Source organism: Lycium ferocissimum, chromosome 1, assembly GCF_029784015.1.
Source record: "Lycium ferocissimum isolate CSIRO_LF1 chromosome 1, AGI_CSIRO_Lferr_CH_V1, whole genome shotgun sequence".
In the NCBI taxonomy this organism is placed as follows: domain Eukaryota; kingdom Viridiplantae; phylum Streptophyta; class Magnoliopsida; order Solanales; family Solanaceae; genus Lycium; species Lycium ferocissimum.
In genome coordinates, this window is record NC_081342.1 from 67,575,185 (window position 1) to 67,590,846 (window position 15,662).

General features: G+C 36.4%; 1 protein-coding gene across 3 annotated transcripts; it reads left to right on the top strand.

Annotated features, from left to right (window-relative positions):
- The first annotated feature begins 5,468 nt into the window (after positions 1-5,468).
- LOC132030886 (protein ENHANCED DISEASE RESISTANCE 2-like) lies at positions 5,469-14,971 on the top strand. Of its 3 annotated transcripts, none has more exons than XM_059420676.1 (23): positions 5,469-5,662; positions 6,759-6,963; positions 7,119-7,193; positions 7,381-7,434; positions 8,164-8,229; positions 8,328-8,422; positions 9,305-9,372; positions 9,457-9,546; positions 9,687-9,727; positions 9,965-10,065; positions 10,276-10,371; positions 10,522-10,586; positions 10,682-10,753; positions 10,835-10,990; positions 11,691-11,914; positions 11,991-12,030; positions 12,132-12,286; positions 12,509-12,610; positions 12,978-13,022; positions 13,118-13,258; positions 13,615-13,710; positions 13,979-14,080; positions 14,621-14,971. In XM_059420676.1, the coding sequence occupies exons 2-23, from the start codon at positions 6,826-6,828 to the stop codon at positions 14,732-14,734; spliced, it is 2,136 nt and encodes a 711-aa protein (XP_059276659.1). In that variant the 5' UTR covers positions 5,469-5,662; positions 6,759-6,825; the 3' UTR covers positions 14,735-14,971. The 3 variants fall into 3 exon arrangements, with proteins under 3 accessions (XP_059276659.1, XP_059276641.1, XP_059276650.1); XM_059420658.1 differs by having other exon boundaries at positions 5,470-5,662; positions 9,451-9,546; positions 14,621-14,970; XM_059420667.1 differs by lacking the exon at positions 5,469-5,662 and adding an exon at positions 5,894-5,927 and having other exon boundaries at positions 9,451-9,546; positions 14,621-14,970.
- The last annotated feature ends 691 nt before the right edge of the window (positions 14,972-15,662 follow it).

The window sequence follows — 15,662 nt, forward strand, 5'->3', positions numbered from 1 at the left end:
AAATTCTAAGTTCATCAGTAATGAAAAAAATAAAAAACAATACCACACCCATTTCAGATATATGGAATTACATTGGGTATGTTCTTGTTGTTGTTGTAACATATACCACACGCATTTCATGATTGTTGCGGATCATTCTACATTTTTTCTTATATAAAAAGAAAAAAGGGTTCAACTCTGTGTGTGAACATGAAATTGTTCATTCATACCCTCCATTAAAAGTTCACAACAAATCAAAAGAGCCCAGCCGTTAAGGTGCATTCGGTACGAAGGAAAACATTTTCCGGAAAATATTTTCTAATTTTCTCATGTTCGTTTGATCAAAAATTTTGAAAAACATTTTCTATAAAAAAAAAAAAAAAAAACAAGTTCCTTCGAAATGGAGAAAATGACTTTCATAATCAAAGAAGGGAAAACAAGTCCAGAATTGGCATTTCACCAACCTGGTGGCACCATCCAACCACCCCCAACCACCAAATCCCAACAACTCCCACAACCCCACGCACCCTCCACCACCCCGCTGACCCCCCTAAATTTTTTGTTTTGAATTTTTTTCCTTTGAGTTTTCTACACCCACCCATCCCCCCACCCCACCCCACCCCACCGCCCTCCAAAAAATTATTTCCTTCTTAAAAAAAAAGTTTTAAAAGTTTTTTGGTTTGTTTTTTTACACCACCCACCCCCACGACCCCCCCCCCCCATTTTAATTTTTTTTTTTGTTTTAAATTTTATGTTTATTTTTGGTTTTCTACGACTCCCTACCTCACCCCCCACCCCCACCCTAGCACCCACTCCAAAAAAAAATTATAGTAAATTTTTTAAAAGAAAAAGTTTTGAAAAGTTTTTGTTTTTATTTTGGTTTTCTACACCACCCAACCCCCCCCCCCCCCCCCAACCCCCGCCCGCACCCCTTAACCCCTCCCTAATTTTCTACATCATATTTAATTTTGCCTTAAATATAGAAAGTTTGCGTGGTTAAATTTGATGTGGGGTGGATAAGAAAAATTTTCCATTTTTTATAAAAGTAAAATAAAATATATGAAATAGAAAATTTGGGAATGGGTGGGTAGGTGGTGTCACGACCCAACTCCGTAGGCCGCGACACGTGCCCTAGTTGGACACTCATACGTACCTTAACCTGAATTAGCAAAATATTAAAAATAAACAAAAGTCATAACTTAACAAGAACAAGTGGCATGCCGCACGCGGGCCGATAAGGCCGTCACAATACATAAATAACTCTAAACGTACGCAAATCTCACGAGACACATATACGTAACCCACATCACATGTCTACGTACACTCTACGAACGAGACGTAACATAACATAATCATATGACGGGACGGCCCCGTCGTGCCTTAATAAATACGTACAAATGTAGCGTAAATTTTTTACCAAAACACGGCTCCGGACAAAGGAGCACTTCAACGACGTACCGAGCGTATAACCTAAGCGGCGGATCCACAAATCGGTCGTACGTACCTGCGCGGCACGAAACGCAGCCCCCGAAGAAAGGGGGTCAGTACGGAAAATGTACTGAATATGTAAAGCAGAGAACGTAATAAATAAAATCAAAATCAGAACAGAACGTGCGGAGGAAGCATAAGATACATAGGGAATCAAAATGCATACCAGAAAAATCATAAGTAATGCATACGAAGTAAAACATATGCAAAGCCGCCCCGCTATGGGACTCGGTGAATGAATGAGGTAGGCGCTCCTTCGGTCCCGCGCCAACACAAGATACTTCGTAGCAGGGAATATCTCCGAACAAATCATAACATACCAAGTGGCCACGTCGAACATAATCGGATATCGAATAAGCGTGCCGGACAAAGATACACCACAACCCATGCACGTATATACCGCCCTCACACGGGCGGCGAACAATGCAGAGACATACGCTTGAGAACATATCCTGGCCCGGGCTCAGTGTGGGAAACTTTGAGGCATCCACGAGTGGAGTAGTGAGAAACTAATGCAATAAAAATATCCAGAGACTCGATGAAGCATATCGAATAACGAATATCGAATAACGAATCAAATCAATGAAATCGATCAATCATAATACGTACCTTTCGGACATCACGGCGGATTATCTCAAACAGAACTTTCAGAGTCGAAGTACATACCAAAACATTTCATAGGGCTTGATAGAATGTTTAAAACGATTTTTGTTTAGTAATCAAAACACTTCTTGAAAGCCGCTTGAAAACGAATCGTATTTACAAAAGAATAAAGTCGGAAATAGTGGGCTCACCTCGGTCAAACGAGGTGGCAAACATAAAACATGCATATCGAACTTCATAATATCATTAATAAATGTTTTAGAGTAGTCGGATTGAATTTGGACAAGTTTTATACGTCTAAGTCCATTCTAGCCATTCATGATCTAGCCTTCAATCTTATCAAGGAAAAAGGGAAAATTCAAACGCATTCCAGAAGTAGGAATATCCCCGAGGGCCAAAGTCGAGCCTAATACCCTAAGACGTGCCAAGAGAAGAAATAGGCAAACTTTACATACCTTTTGCGCTTGTTACGCTTGTCGAAACTCCAATCCCATTTCGTCGAAATCTCAAATGGTTATCTTTACCGCCATATTCATGCAAGTTGACATTTCAATCTTTGGTTTCTATTTGGCTACCGAAATTTCAAGCAAGACTTCCCCTATAAACATGACACCCCGAGATTCAACTCGGCTCAAAATAACAAACAACAACCCAACAACAACATCAACAATCATAACAAACACAACATGACATAATTAACCAACTTTCCAACATAATACCGTAACTTCCATTCCGACTCCACACGTCCAAATCAATGCCATCATATTCACATTCATTACTAACTAAAGTCATTGCAATACCATTCTAAGCATTTCATATCATTTCTACCATATATACACAAATTGTACAAAAGACACAACTTTCCACCAAAGTCATAATTTATCCAAATCTTCCAATCTTTAACATAAATATTCATAACATATTCCTATCCTCCAAGTTCATCAACAATCATCATACTTCACACTCTAATAGCTCAATTTCCATAATGTCATAAAATCATACAAATACGACATAAATTCCTACATTCCGTTTTCATACCAACTCAACCCATAATTGCTTCATTTACATTATAATGATCACGACAACGTGACTAACATGTTAAACAAAATAAATTCGTCACCCTTTCCCTTACATGTAGGCCACGGCCAACATACAATTTTTCCAACTTCATTCAATTTTTGTTCTACTTTCATTTCCAATACAAATTCCATAACATTCATAACTAGAATACAACATAATTTCAACATACTATGGACATACAACACATATACATGCACGGCCCTATACCATCTTCCACACTCACTTAGCAAACCTCCATGTTTCCATATATTCTACACCTTTACATATTCCACAACACAAACCAACCTTCATAACATAAATAAATGGAATGAAATCTTACCTTTTTCTTCAAGTTTCTTCACTCCACCAACTTACTCAAACGACAAAACCAATAGATTATCTTTCGAAATAATTGCACCACGTTGTAGAGGGACCTTGAATTAGTAGGAATATAGCAAGAAAATAATTTTTGGGAAGAGATTTCATGGGGTTGAAATTTGAGGGGCATGGCCGAATAAATCCCCTTTCTCTTGCTCTTGTTCTTCTTCTATTCTTTCTCTTCATTTTTCTTGAATCTTCCACTATATAATAGTCCATTAATCACATGGGAATTTAATTAATTCCCATGGGCTTGGACCCTCCATATGGTCGGCCACCTACATGGCTTGGGCCTAAATTTTTTTCAAATTTTCCAAGCCCAATTTTCTTGGTCCATATGGTTGGTAATTCATAAAATCATTTTCCGACATTCCAATTTTGCCCTTAGCCTTTCCCGATATTTCTACATCTAAATTTCTCATAACCAACTTATGAACCAAACAAAATCAATACATTACAATGTCCCTAACCTTCCTTAATATTTCCGCGTCAATATTTTCCTTAAACATCCCATTAGAACCTTAATTCCTACCATCCCGACTTGTTTCCAATTTTTTTCCGAATTCACTCAAAATGCGAGGTATAACAGGTGGGAGGGTTGGATAGAGCGGTGGGGTTGGGGTGGGTGAAGATGAAGTGCGTTAGGGGGTGGGATTTGGTTGGGGGTGGGTGGGGTGGGGTGGGTTGGTGTGTTATGGGGTGGTGGGGCATGGGTGGTATTTTCCGAAAAATATTTTCTACCAATCAACCAAACATGAGAAAATAAGTGAGAAATTCACTTATTTTCCACTATCCAATCGAACATGAGAAAATAAATAGAAATTCACTTATTTTCCAACAATACATTTTCCAGGAAAACATTTTCCTCCCTACCGAACACACTCTAAATGTATCATATTTATCCTTATTTTCCAATTCAGCAGACGAAACATTAGCTAGTATTCACCATCTTCAAATAAGCTGTCAGGGTGAAACCAAGATTTTTAATTTAGGCTTCATTTGGACATGATATGAAATCGGTGATTTGAAATTAGGTTGATTTGAAGTTTTGAGCGAATCATAGTTCATGACAAAACTAATATGCTATTAAAAGACCTTTCTAAAAAATACAACATCTATTAATCGAACTTTAGTTCAATAACTTTGTTATAAATAAACAACCAACTTGGAGATCTTTTTTTATATTTGATATAAATGGTCGGTAAACATGGTTGGTGTCTACCAACTTATGATTTTTATTTTTTTACAAAATATAAATTTATGCGTCAAGTTTTTCATTTAAAATAATTTGAAATCATGATTTGGAATCCCAAATTATACTTTTTTGGAAAATTTGGGATTTGAAATCATGATAAGAAGTTAAAGTTGAAATCTTGTGCAAATTGCATTAACAAACGCTGATTTGAATTCAAAATATGAAATCATGATTCATATCGCATGGACAAACGCCTGCTTAGAAGTTCTGGATCATAAGTTTATCTTTCGCTTTGTGGGTCCTGGACAAATTATTCATACATATTACATACTCCAATTTTTTAGCACAAATACATAACTTGAATCAAAGTTAGTGAATTCTACTGTATTCATAACTACAATAGCAGCTCCGCTCTTGGTAAGCTGACACGTGTAATTTAAGAGCCACATCAGGGAGCACGTGAACAACGAAAAAGGAAAAGAGAAAGTAAAAGAACAAAAAAGAAAAATATGGGCAGGACCTCAAAAATACTAAAATTTGTTGTCACTTCGTTAAGAAAATTTAAAATAAATTAAAAAGGAGGACTTTGTTTTGAAAAATAAATAAATTAAAAGACAAACGAGCTTGTTATTGAATTTAGTGGCCACAGTTCACTCAGATTATTCACCGACCATTTTCCCGGTAATTTGATGGCACAAATGATGCAAGCCTCTCTTTCTACGGTTTTAACTTCTATAGACCCCCCACTAGAAGGCACTCCTACCCCTTTACCCTTGCAATACCTATACATACATATATTAATCATATCTTTTTGCACTCTCGTTATATTTCACACATGCATGCATGTGGTTACGTTCTTGGGAGCTCATACTAGGACATGTATGGAAGATAATCGAGTTTTCTCTTGTTGGCGTTTGAGTTATTGAAATATAATGGATATGGTCGCGTAATCTTCTTCAAGTAAGTATTTCACTTTGAGATTTTTTTTTTTTTTTCTAAAGATAATGTATATATGATTATAGGATAGTATGGATGGAGAGAAATAGTAGAGCTTTTGAAACGAAAGTACTTAAGTTTCTACATATATATATTAATATATTTTTGCACTCTAGTTATAACAAGGACATGCATGTACGTTCTTGGGAGCTCGAATTTTCGTGTTTTCTTTTGTTGTTCGTTTGAATTACTGAAAATATAATGGATATCGTCGCGTAATGTTCTTCAAGTAAGTATTTCACTTTGAGCTTTTTGGATGATTTTCTAGAAAGATAATGTATTTCGTTATAGGATAGTATGGATGGAGAGAAACAAGAGAGCTTTAGAAGCGAAAGAGCTTAATTAATGGCCTCATTTGTAAAAATATGAAGATCTGCATAGAAGATTGGGTGTCTTTCGTATAAGTTTTTGTTTTTCTCTTTTTGTGTCTAAAGTATCGAAAAGATAATGGATATAGTTGCATAAATGTTCATCGGCTATGCATTTGACTCTGAGCTTTTTCAAAATTTTTTACAAGATTTTCAGGTTTTCTGTAAGTTAGATTTTTTATTTGTATGTTCGTATTGGATATAGTATACATGGATGGAGAGTAGTGTGTGAAGAATTAGCCTCATGATTTAAAGTCTTTTTTATGCACTCATGATGTTACTATGTGTATAGAAGATTGGATGTCTTTCGTATAGAATTATATCTTCTTGTAGATTCTCTATTTTGTTGTATAACTCTTGTATAAAAAAGCAATAAAACACACTTTATTTGATAAAAAAAAAAAAATAAAAAAAAAAAAAGAACTTGTATGTTCGTATTGAATTGTATGGATGTGAAGAAATAGCGAACAAAAGTGCTTAATTTTGTACATATATGAAGAAATAACAGCCTCCTGATTTTAATGTCTTTTGTATGCACTCTTGACGTTACTATATGTATAGAAGATTGAGGTCTTCTGTATAGAGTTATATCTTCCCGTCGATTCTCTGCTTCTTTGTATATCTCTTGTATACCGGAGCTTTCGTATTACACTACATTTAAAGAAAACATTTTTGCGTTTGTATTGGTGCAGTATAATTCGTGAACTGTGAGGATCAACAACATTTTATTAGAGAAGTACGAAGGAAAAGTTAGGAACCATGTCGAAGGTGGTGCATGAGGGATGGATGGTGAGGTACGGAAGGAGGAAGATAGGGAAATCGTTCCTTCATATGCGTTATTTTGTTCTCGAGACTCGTTTGTTGGCCTACTTCAAGACGAAGCCTCAGGGCAATGCTGTGAGTTTAATTTACTTGCATTTCAATTTTTTGTTTGTCTGTGCATGTTATATCTCTGAATTTGAATTTAAAGAAATTCCGTCATTCCAAACATACAATATTCGGATAGAGTAATTTTAAAGCCCTTAAACTTATGATGTTACTATAATTGTTAGGCTCCAATCAAGACACTTCAAATTGATGGTAATTTTCGGGTGGAGGACCGAGGCTTGAAGACTCATCATGGACAAGTGAGTTCTTCTTACTGTTGATACCTGCTATCCTATAGAGTAAATAGAAACGTTATTTGAGAGAATTTGAAGTAATATCTTACATAAATGTTTTTCAATGTGCAACGAGATAAGCTTGATGAGCATGCATTTAACATTTTTTAGCTCTATTAAGAAACCGATGTTATGAACTCTTTACAATTTTCAGATGGTTTACGTCTTATCGGTTTATAACATGAAAGAGAAGTATGATCAAATCACGGTAGGCGATCTTCTTTATTCATTCTTATCTGTTCTCTTGCCCCAAAATTTTTCTTAACCACCTTAACATGTATTCAGAAGTTTTTAGATGCATTCTTGTTATCTTGGAAAACTAGTCCGTTGTATTTTTGAGACTTTTGTCCATAAAAGGGAATGTTAAACAAATTTGCATGGAGGTTTCCCTATCAAATCGATATAATTTACTTCGTATAAAGAAAAGTTAAAGAAAAATAGATGTACGGTCTAAACGTTGACACTAGAGGCACTTTCTCATAGTTTCTGGAAGACTTTTAACTATGTAAGTGTAAGTTTTCAACAAGTTCAAGTTTTCTTTTACATGTTAGTGGTTTGGATTTTACATTTGAATTTCATTGGCTGGACCAATAATTAGTTGTCCTTTCGGGAGATTAGGCCACATTTGGATATACTCATTGTTTTGGTTAACATTTATTGCATTGGTGAACTTAGTATCAAGTGAGAAAATTCCAATTGCTTGTTGCTTCCAGGCAGAGCACACTATATATATAGTGGATGTTGAATGACTTAGCTTCTTTATGCGTTTACTTCTTTATATTTCGAATCCCATTAATGAAAATCCTGGCGCCCACTAGACTGTCACACTTGCTGCATGTTGATTGCTTGTTTGGTCTGGACTGCGTTTTGCTGACTGCTCCGTGCTTCTGTTTTGTGAGAGAAAAGATTATTCATCTGAATCACAATGTTCTTCCAGATGGCAGCTTTCAACATTCAGGAAGCACTAATTTGGAAAGAAAAAATCGAATCCGTGATTGACCAGGTTTTTTTCTGTGTTAGCAAATATTTCATTATTATTCTCTTCTTCCCTCCTCGTGCCTAGTAACTGGTGGAGATAGTAACATGTTAACTTCTATGCAGCATCAAGAAGCACAAGGTGGTAATCGTAACAAATACAATGATTTCAAATCTGGGACGGAGAGTACTGGTAGGACTGCTTCAGATCAGGAAAGTCCGTAAGTATTTGCTTTTCCACTTGAACTCTAAAAAAAATTAGTGCATTGAACTTGCTCTCGGTTTGGTTCTCTGTCGTAATTCCATTTTTTATCCATGATCTTTAACTCTTCCTTACTAGCCTCTGCAACCCTTGGTGTGGTTTTAAATTTATCTTTGTGGCTGCAAAAAGGAAAGCTTTGCAAGAGAGTAAAGTATGTTCTTCATCATCAAAGAGTAGAACGGCTTGATTCTACACTTAGGGGTCGTTTAGACATGAATTCTTTCCCTTTTTTTTTTCTTTCCAAACAGCGTTATGGTTATGCATTGGACTTACTATTTGATTGTTTTTGAAGATAAGCTTCAAGTTTGAGAATGTGGTTTTGACCTGTTTTTCAAGTGAATCTTTTTCCACTCACAAAACTCTACCCTTTTCATGTTAACTGATGTCTAAACACAACTTCAACTCCCAAATACACATTTTCAACTATTTCTCAAATACTACTTTTTTTCAAATATCACATTTTTATGTCCAAACATCAATGCGTTTCAAGTTTGAAAAAATGGTCTTGACCAGTTTTTCCAGTGAATTTCCATTCACAAAGTTTCTACCTTTTTAGATGTCTGAACACAACTTCAACTTCCAAATACCCCTTTTCAACTTTTTCTCAAATAGTTCAAATATCACATTGTTTATGTCCAAACGCCTACTAATATTGCTGGATGATATAGTGAAAATAACCTCTGCATATCAAGTATGATGGACGATACACATTGGCTTTCATATATAGTGTAAACTTCACAGTGCAGATGGTGGAAATATTTATGATAGGTACAAGCATTTGACTTAGCTACTCCAGCTTTCACAAATGCGATGGTTTTTTTTTTTTTTCCCAAATTTTTAGGTTTAGTGCTGCTGAGGATGAAGACGATTCTCAACCGAACATGATGCGGGGATCCACAATGGGAACTGGTTGACAATTTACCTTGTGCTTATATGCTGTCTATACACGTTGAGACATGTTTCAAGATGTAATTATTGTATGTTTAGTGATAGGTCCTCCCGAGTCCGTGGTCGACTGGACAAAGGAATCAGAGTCGGATTTGGCAAACCCGAAGTATAGGCGCTTGCTTTACTGCCAAAACGGTCAGTCTAATTCACAATATTTCTTCTTTTTGTTTCCTCTGTGGTAGCAACTGTTTGGATTTTAAGCTGTAGAATATGCAATTAGGAACATTTTCCTGGACTACTATTGACAATATTTCTCCACTAATGGGTTGCTGCAGGCCTTCGCATTTTTGAGGAGCTTCTCAATGTTGATTTACTAGTATGAGCTCATTCCTATACTTTTTTCTGCTATGTTGCTCCAACCCTCCAAGAATGTTGCTTCTCCCATGCCGGATCCTCCAAAAATACATAGCATTTTGAGAATCCGACACATACCCAACATAACTTTGAAGAGTAGTCCGAGCAACATAGCTATTCTGTTATAAGCTTAGCCTAATTTAGAGAAGTAGGTTGCTTCAAGGTATTCACATGATGAGTTTTCTTGATCTTCTTGTAGCCAAAGGGTTGTAGTAGAGCTATGAAGGCAGTTGGCGTCGTGGAGGCAACTTGTGAAGAAATATTTGAGCTTGTGATGAGCATGGATGCAACACGTTTTGAGTAAGTTTTTTCCACCGTAGGCAGTGGTAGGGGCAGAATTTTCACCAAGGGGGTTCGACATCTATATATACAAAAAAAATGATCTTGTATATACAGTGTGATTCTTCCTTGCCCCTTGCGCCCCTCTAGCTCCGATTCTGACGGTAGGCGCTTTACTTTTCCATCATAATACTTTGATTGAACGAGAAACTTTGTTTTTTGGCGTAACAGGTGGGATTGTAGCTTCCAGTATGGTAGTTTGGTTGAGGAGGTAGATGGACACACAGCAATACTCTATCACAGACTTCAACTCGACTGGTTTCCAAGGTATATTTATTCCTAGTCATAGACTTTATTTGCTGTAAATACCTAAATGTTTATCTGAAATATATTATAGTTATCATTCGACTTTTGTTTTAGTTGGTTAAATAGCTCCATAAGCAAAATTTAGTTGAGATGTCATTGTATGCTGTGCAGGTTTATTTGGCCTCGTGATCTTTGTTATGTGCGATATTGGCGTCGAAATGATGATGGCAGTTACGGTAAGTATAACAACGGATTCGTGTTAATTCTTGTCAAATATCTTTTCTCTTTGTCTATCTAAAATTCTACTCGGTTTCTCATATTATGGTCGCAGTTGTGTTATTTCGTTCTAGGGAGCATAAGAATTGTGGTCCGCTACCTGGATATGTTCGAGCACATATTGAGAGTACGTAGCTTCTGTTTTCCTTTATGGCTTTACTGAATGCATTTTACATTCCACAAACTAATCAATCTTTTACGTGGACAGGCGGTGGATTCAATATTTCACCCCTCAAACCGCGTAACGGGAGGCCAAGAACTCAAGTGCAGCAACTTATGCAGATAGATTTGAAAGGGTGGGGTGTGGGCTTCATGCCGTCATTTCAGCAACATTGTCTGTTTCAGATGTTAAACAGCGTTGCAGGTACACTTCTTCTTATGTTAAGCTAAAGTTACGTTCCTTGTAAACAATCATCTAGCTTGTTGTGTCGTAGTTTTATGTTTGCATTGACTTCTCATCGGACAATCCATTTATTGTAACTACATGGTGTGACTTCAGAGGAAGCTTCTGCTTTGCTTTGTGTGTGAAACAGTGGCTGTATTTAGTGGCTATTTGGTCCTGTTTTATTGTTAAAGTGACTAATAGCAAAACAAGGAGGGAAAAGATATTAACTATTGAGAATATAATTAAGTAAATAAAAGTGTGAACTGTTTAACAGCTTAAGCTTCTAGATGACATGGTCACACAATTTATCATTGTATCAGAGCCAGACCCGTTCCAATTTATTGTTTACCCGATGTTGGGCCCCTATCTTATATTATTCACACGCCAAATGTCCAGTTCTGAGCATGAAGGGGTGTAGCGTCCCACATCGGCTGTGGGAAAGGAAATTCGACTCCTTATATAGTCTTGGGCATTCCTCAAAATTAGCTTTCGGGATTGAGTTAGGCTCAAGGTCCATTTCATATCAATAACTAAGTTAGTATGGTCACCCTTTTTTGTTTGATCTGGTAACGTTTTTGTTCCCCTTAGTTACTCGAATTCCCAACCTAATGCTTTCTTTCACGATGATTCATCAATCAAAACTCAATGTGGAACTAACGTTTTAACTATCCTACGGTAGGACTTCGCGAATACTTTTCTCAAACCGATGAGAGGGCAGCTGCTCCAAGAATTCCAGTTATGGTTAATATGACCTCACCGTCCATCTCTTCCAAGAAGAGCCAAAAACAGTCTCATCATCGTACTCCATCTTTAGACCAAATACGTGCTGCAAATAGAAATGCAGCATCAATGATGGATGAGTACTCTGACGAGGATGAGGATTTTCAAGGCACTGATCAAGAGGTATGAACTATATAACTTTTTCCTGTTATATTATCATCATATCCTTCTGAGCATGTGCTTGGACTCCTCCTTGTAGGTATCATCACCCGGCCTTGAACACGAAACGATTAAAACTGGTATGTGTTGGACCATAGTTTTATTTGCTAGTGTGTCCTTAATTGTTTGTTATTGGTGTTTCACGATTTCTTTACTGAAAATCTTTTTCGTACTTGTGAAGCCCTTGAAGAAGAACCTCTGGAGCATATTGATTTGTCCACTTTTTCGGGTAATCTCCGACATGATGACAGTGATAATGGCCGCGATTGCTGGACAATATCTGATGGAAATAACTTCAGAGTTCGTGGCAAGAATTTTTGCAGTGACAAAACAAAGGTCCTTATCTCTTGTTTCTTCGATATGCCCTTGGTTTTAGGCCATGTTGCTCGGACTCTTCAAAAATATCATCAAGTGCATGTAGGATCCTCCAAAATTAGTGCATTTTTGGAGGACCCGACACTGGTGCGGAAGCATTTTTGGAGAGTCCAAGCAACATAGGTTTTAGGTGGGTGGTCTATGTCATTTGGTCTGATATCACTTTGAAAATTGTCAATGAAGGTTTCAGCTGGTAAACCTCTCATGGATCTTGTCGCAGTCGACTGGTTCAAGGATAGTAAACGAATGGACCATGTTGCTAGGCGCCCTGGTTGTGCGGCACAGGTAATAATACATTTGATTAGTTTCAGGGGAATGTCGTATTACTCCATTCGTCCTGCTTGATGTGACGATGTTTGACTGAACACGAAATTTTAAGAAAGAAAGACAGACTTTTGAAACTTATAGTCTAACATAAACCATAAACAATTGTGTGGCTATAAATCATCTCATTAATAGTAAAATGAGATAAACTTTTTCTAAATATAGAAAATGTCGTTCTTTTTGTGACAGACTGAAAAGGAAAGTGCCACATAAAACGGGACGAAGGCAGCACTAGTTTCTGACTTGATAGGAGAGATAATTATAAGGTCTTATTTTCTAGTGATTAAATGGTGTCCATGTTTTCACTTGTCTTTATACATCTTTTTAGGTTGCTTCAGAAAAAGGACTATTTACTTTGGTTATAAATTTGCAAGTAAGTTTATTCCATCCCAGCTTTGAATTTCTTGATTAAAAAATGTTTCAAATCCCAAAGGAAGAAATAAGTAGCTAACATTTTGTGTTCTGAAGGTACCTGGATCGACACACTACAGCATGATTTTCTATTTTGTCATGAAAAAGTTGATACCTGGTTCGCTCTTGCAACGGTTTGTTGATGGAGATGATGAGTTCCGGAATAGTAGAATGAAGCTAATCCCGTCCGTGCCAAAGGTATCTTTTATTTCTTTAAACTATCTCAAAGAACACTTTCTTTGTACAGTGTTAATTAGACGACAGTTGTATTATGAACAAACACAAATGCACATCTCTATCATCCGAACCCCCTTCACCTGAAAATTACACAGTACATACAGAGTCAAAATTATTGTTTATGTGTATATAGTAGATATTGAATCCCCTTAACTTTTCAGTGTGTTCACCTTTTTTATATTTTTTAATCTCCTTAGTGAAAATCTTAGCTCTACCACAAGTGGTAACCATCTACTATATAGTCATCTGTCTTCCTTCAGTAACTCTCTGACCGTTTGCTTTTGTGTAGAATTTACCATTTGTCATGTATCATGCAGGGTTCGTGGATTGTGCGTCAGAGTGTTGGAAGTTCCCCCTGTTTACTAGGAAAGGCAGTCGATTGCAACTATATCCGCGGACCCAAGTATTTGGAGGTGAAGACTTATATCCTTTTCCCTTTTGAGAATAGCACATAGAAACACAATATAAACAACAACCACTATGCCTCAATCCCATGCAAGTTGGGGTCAGCTATATAAATCCTCACTGTTCATGTCGCTCCATATAAGCCCATCTTGGTTCAATATCATAAAATGCAATTTCTCTAACACTGGCAGTTATCTAAATAGAGACACAACTCCATAATACAGATTAGAGAATTAAGTTGTCATATTTGATTCTTGTGTTTCTTTTATTATGTAGATTGACGTTGATGTTGGTTCTTCCACTGTGGCAAATGGAGTAATGGGGCTTGTCATTGGCGTAATTACATCACTAGTCGTTGACATGGCTTTTGTTGTACAGGTATACAGATAGAGACCATTATCTATAAGATTTCATTGAATTAATTAAAAATGGACAGATAATCTAAAAGTACATTTCATCGGGCATTTTTGGAACTTTCTGTATAATATGGACATACATATAAGAATGAAAGCAACAATTGTTTAGAATAAGAAGGATTATCTAATAGATATGAATTCTAAGATTCGAAACTGAACTTTTGGTAGGTACAGTAGGAAGACTACTTTTGTTGATAGTCCATGTTTCTATGTATGTTCATGGTTCATATTTGATTAATTTTCCTTACTAATAATAAGTTTACCAAGTATACACTATTTGTGAGAGAAATTTGTATACAAGATATAACTTGTACTCTGATAGTGTATAGATTTGTATTTTAACTTGTCCTAGCAGGTCACTTGCCTCATTTTCTAGTATTACTAATCTCGAATCTTATGGAGAATTACATGTAGTTACCATTTAGCTAGCGTTATAGCATAAAATTCTTATAAAGTGTTTGTATATGTCACAACGAATGATGTTTTGGAAATTTTCTACTAGGGCAACACCCCTGATGAGTTGCCAGAGCCGCTTATAGGCGCTGCACGCATTTGTCATATAGAGCTGTCATCTGCTGTTGTACCAAAGCTGGAACCTGACGCATCGACAGAGTAGGTCATATTATGACTGTTTGTCAATTTTGCAGAAGGTGACTTGTTGAAGATATGTATAATTACTTGCTTTGTATTTTTCATTCTTTAGTCTCTTTTTGAGTACTTCTTAAGCTCTGAGAAAATATTAAAGGAGCCAAGTTTTGTATAGTGGTTGTAAAGACTGATGATGCTGTATTTCTATGGTCTTTCACTTTTCTGATAAAAGCTACAGTATGATTCTTTCTTCCTCCTCCTGTGGATTTATTATGTGTATTTTTACCAAACAGAGGTATTTAGTTGGAACAAGTATAGGGACTAACTTATTGAAAAAGTTAATGGTCAAAAGCACTCCTAAATTATAACCTTTTGAGTACGCCTTCACGTTTCGATTGATACCCAACCTCAACTGTGTTTATCCATCGTTATAGTATTTATCATTAACTCTTAAACATCACCGAGGGGCTAATGGCCTTTGTTAAATACAAGGATTTTGTTTGCAGATTAGAAAAACACGTCCTCGATGTTGAGTCGGCCTTCACTTTTTGGAAACTTAGTTGTGATGTCAGCTTATGTATAAGCCTTTCATGTGGATTGATCTTAAATATTTTGCCAACTTTTTTTTTTCGGCAAAAATAACATTTGCTACATAAGCTATCCAGTGTGTTTTAATACATTTTAAGGGAGTAATAATTTAAGTATTTTTATTTTTGGTAAAGAAAGATCACTATGAAAAAGTTGTCTTCTCCGAAGATATAAACTCGTGAAAAAATGAAATGTGTGTTTTTACATTAACTCTTATTAAATAACCAAGAAATTCCCGAGGGCTAATGGCCCTTGTTGGCTTAAATACAAGGATTTTGTTTGCAGCAAAGTTCGATTCGGACCAGTAACTTGTGCCTAAACCACACATCACAAATTGTACTCTTATCATTAGACCAAAGTTTGGGGCA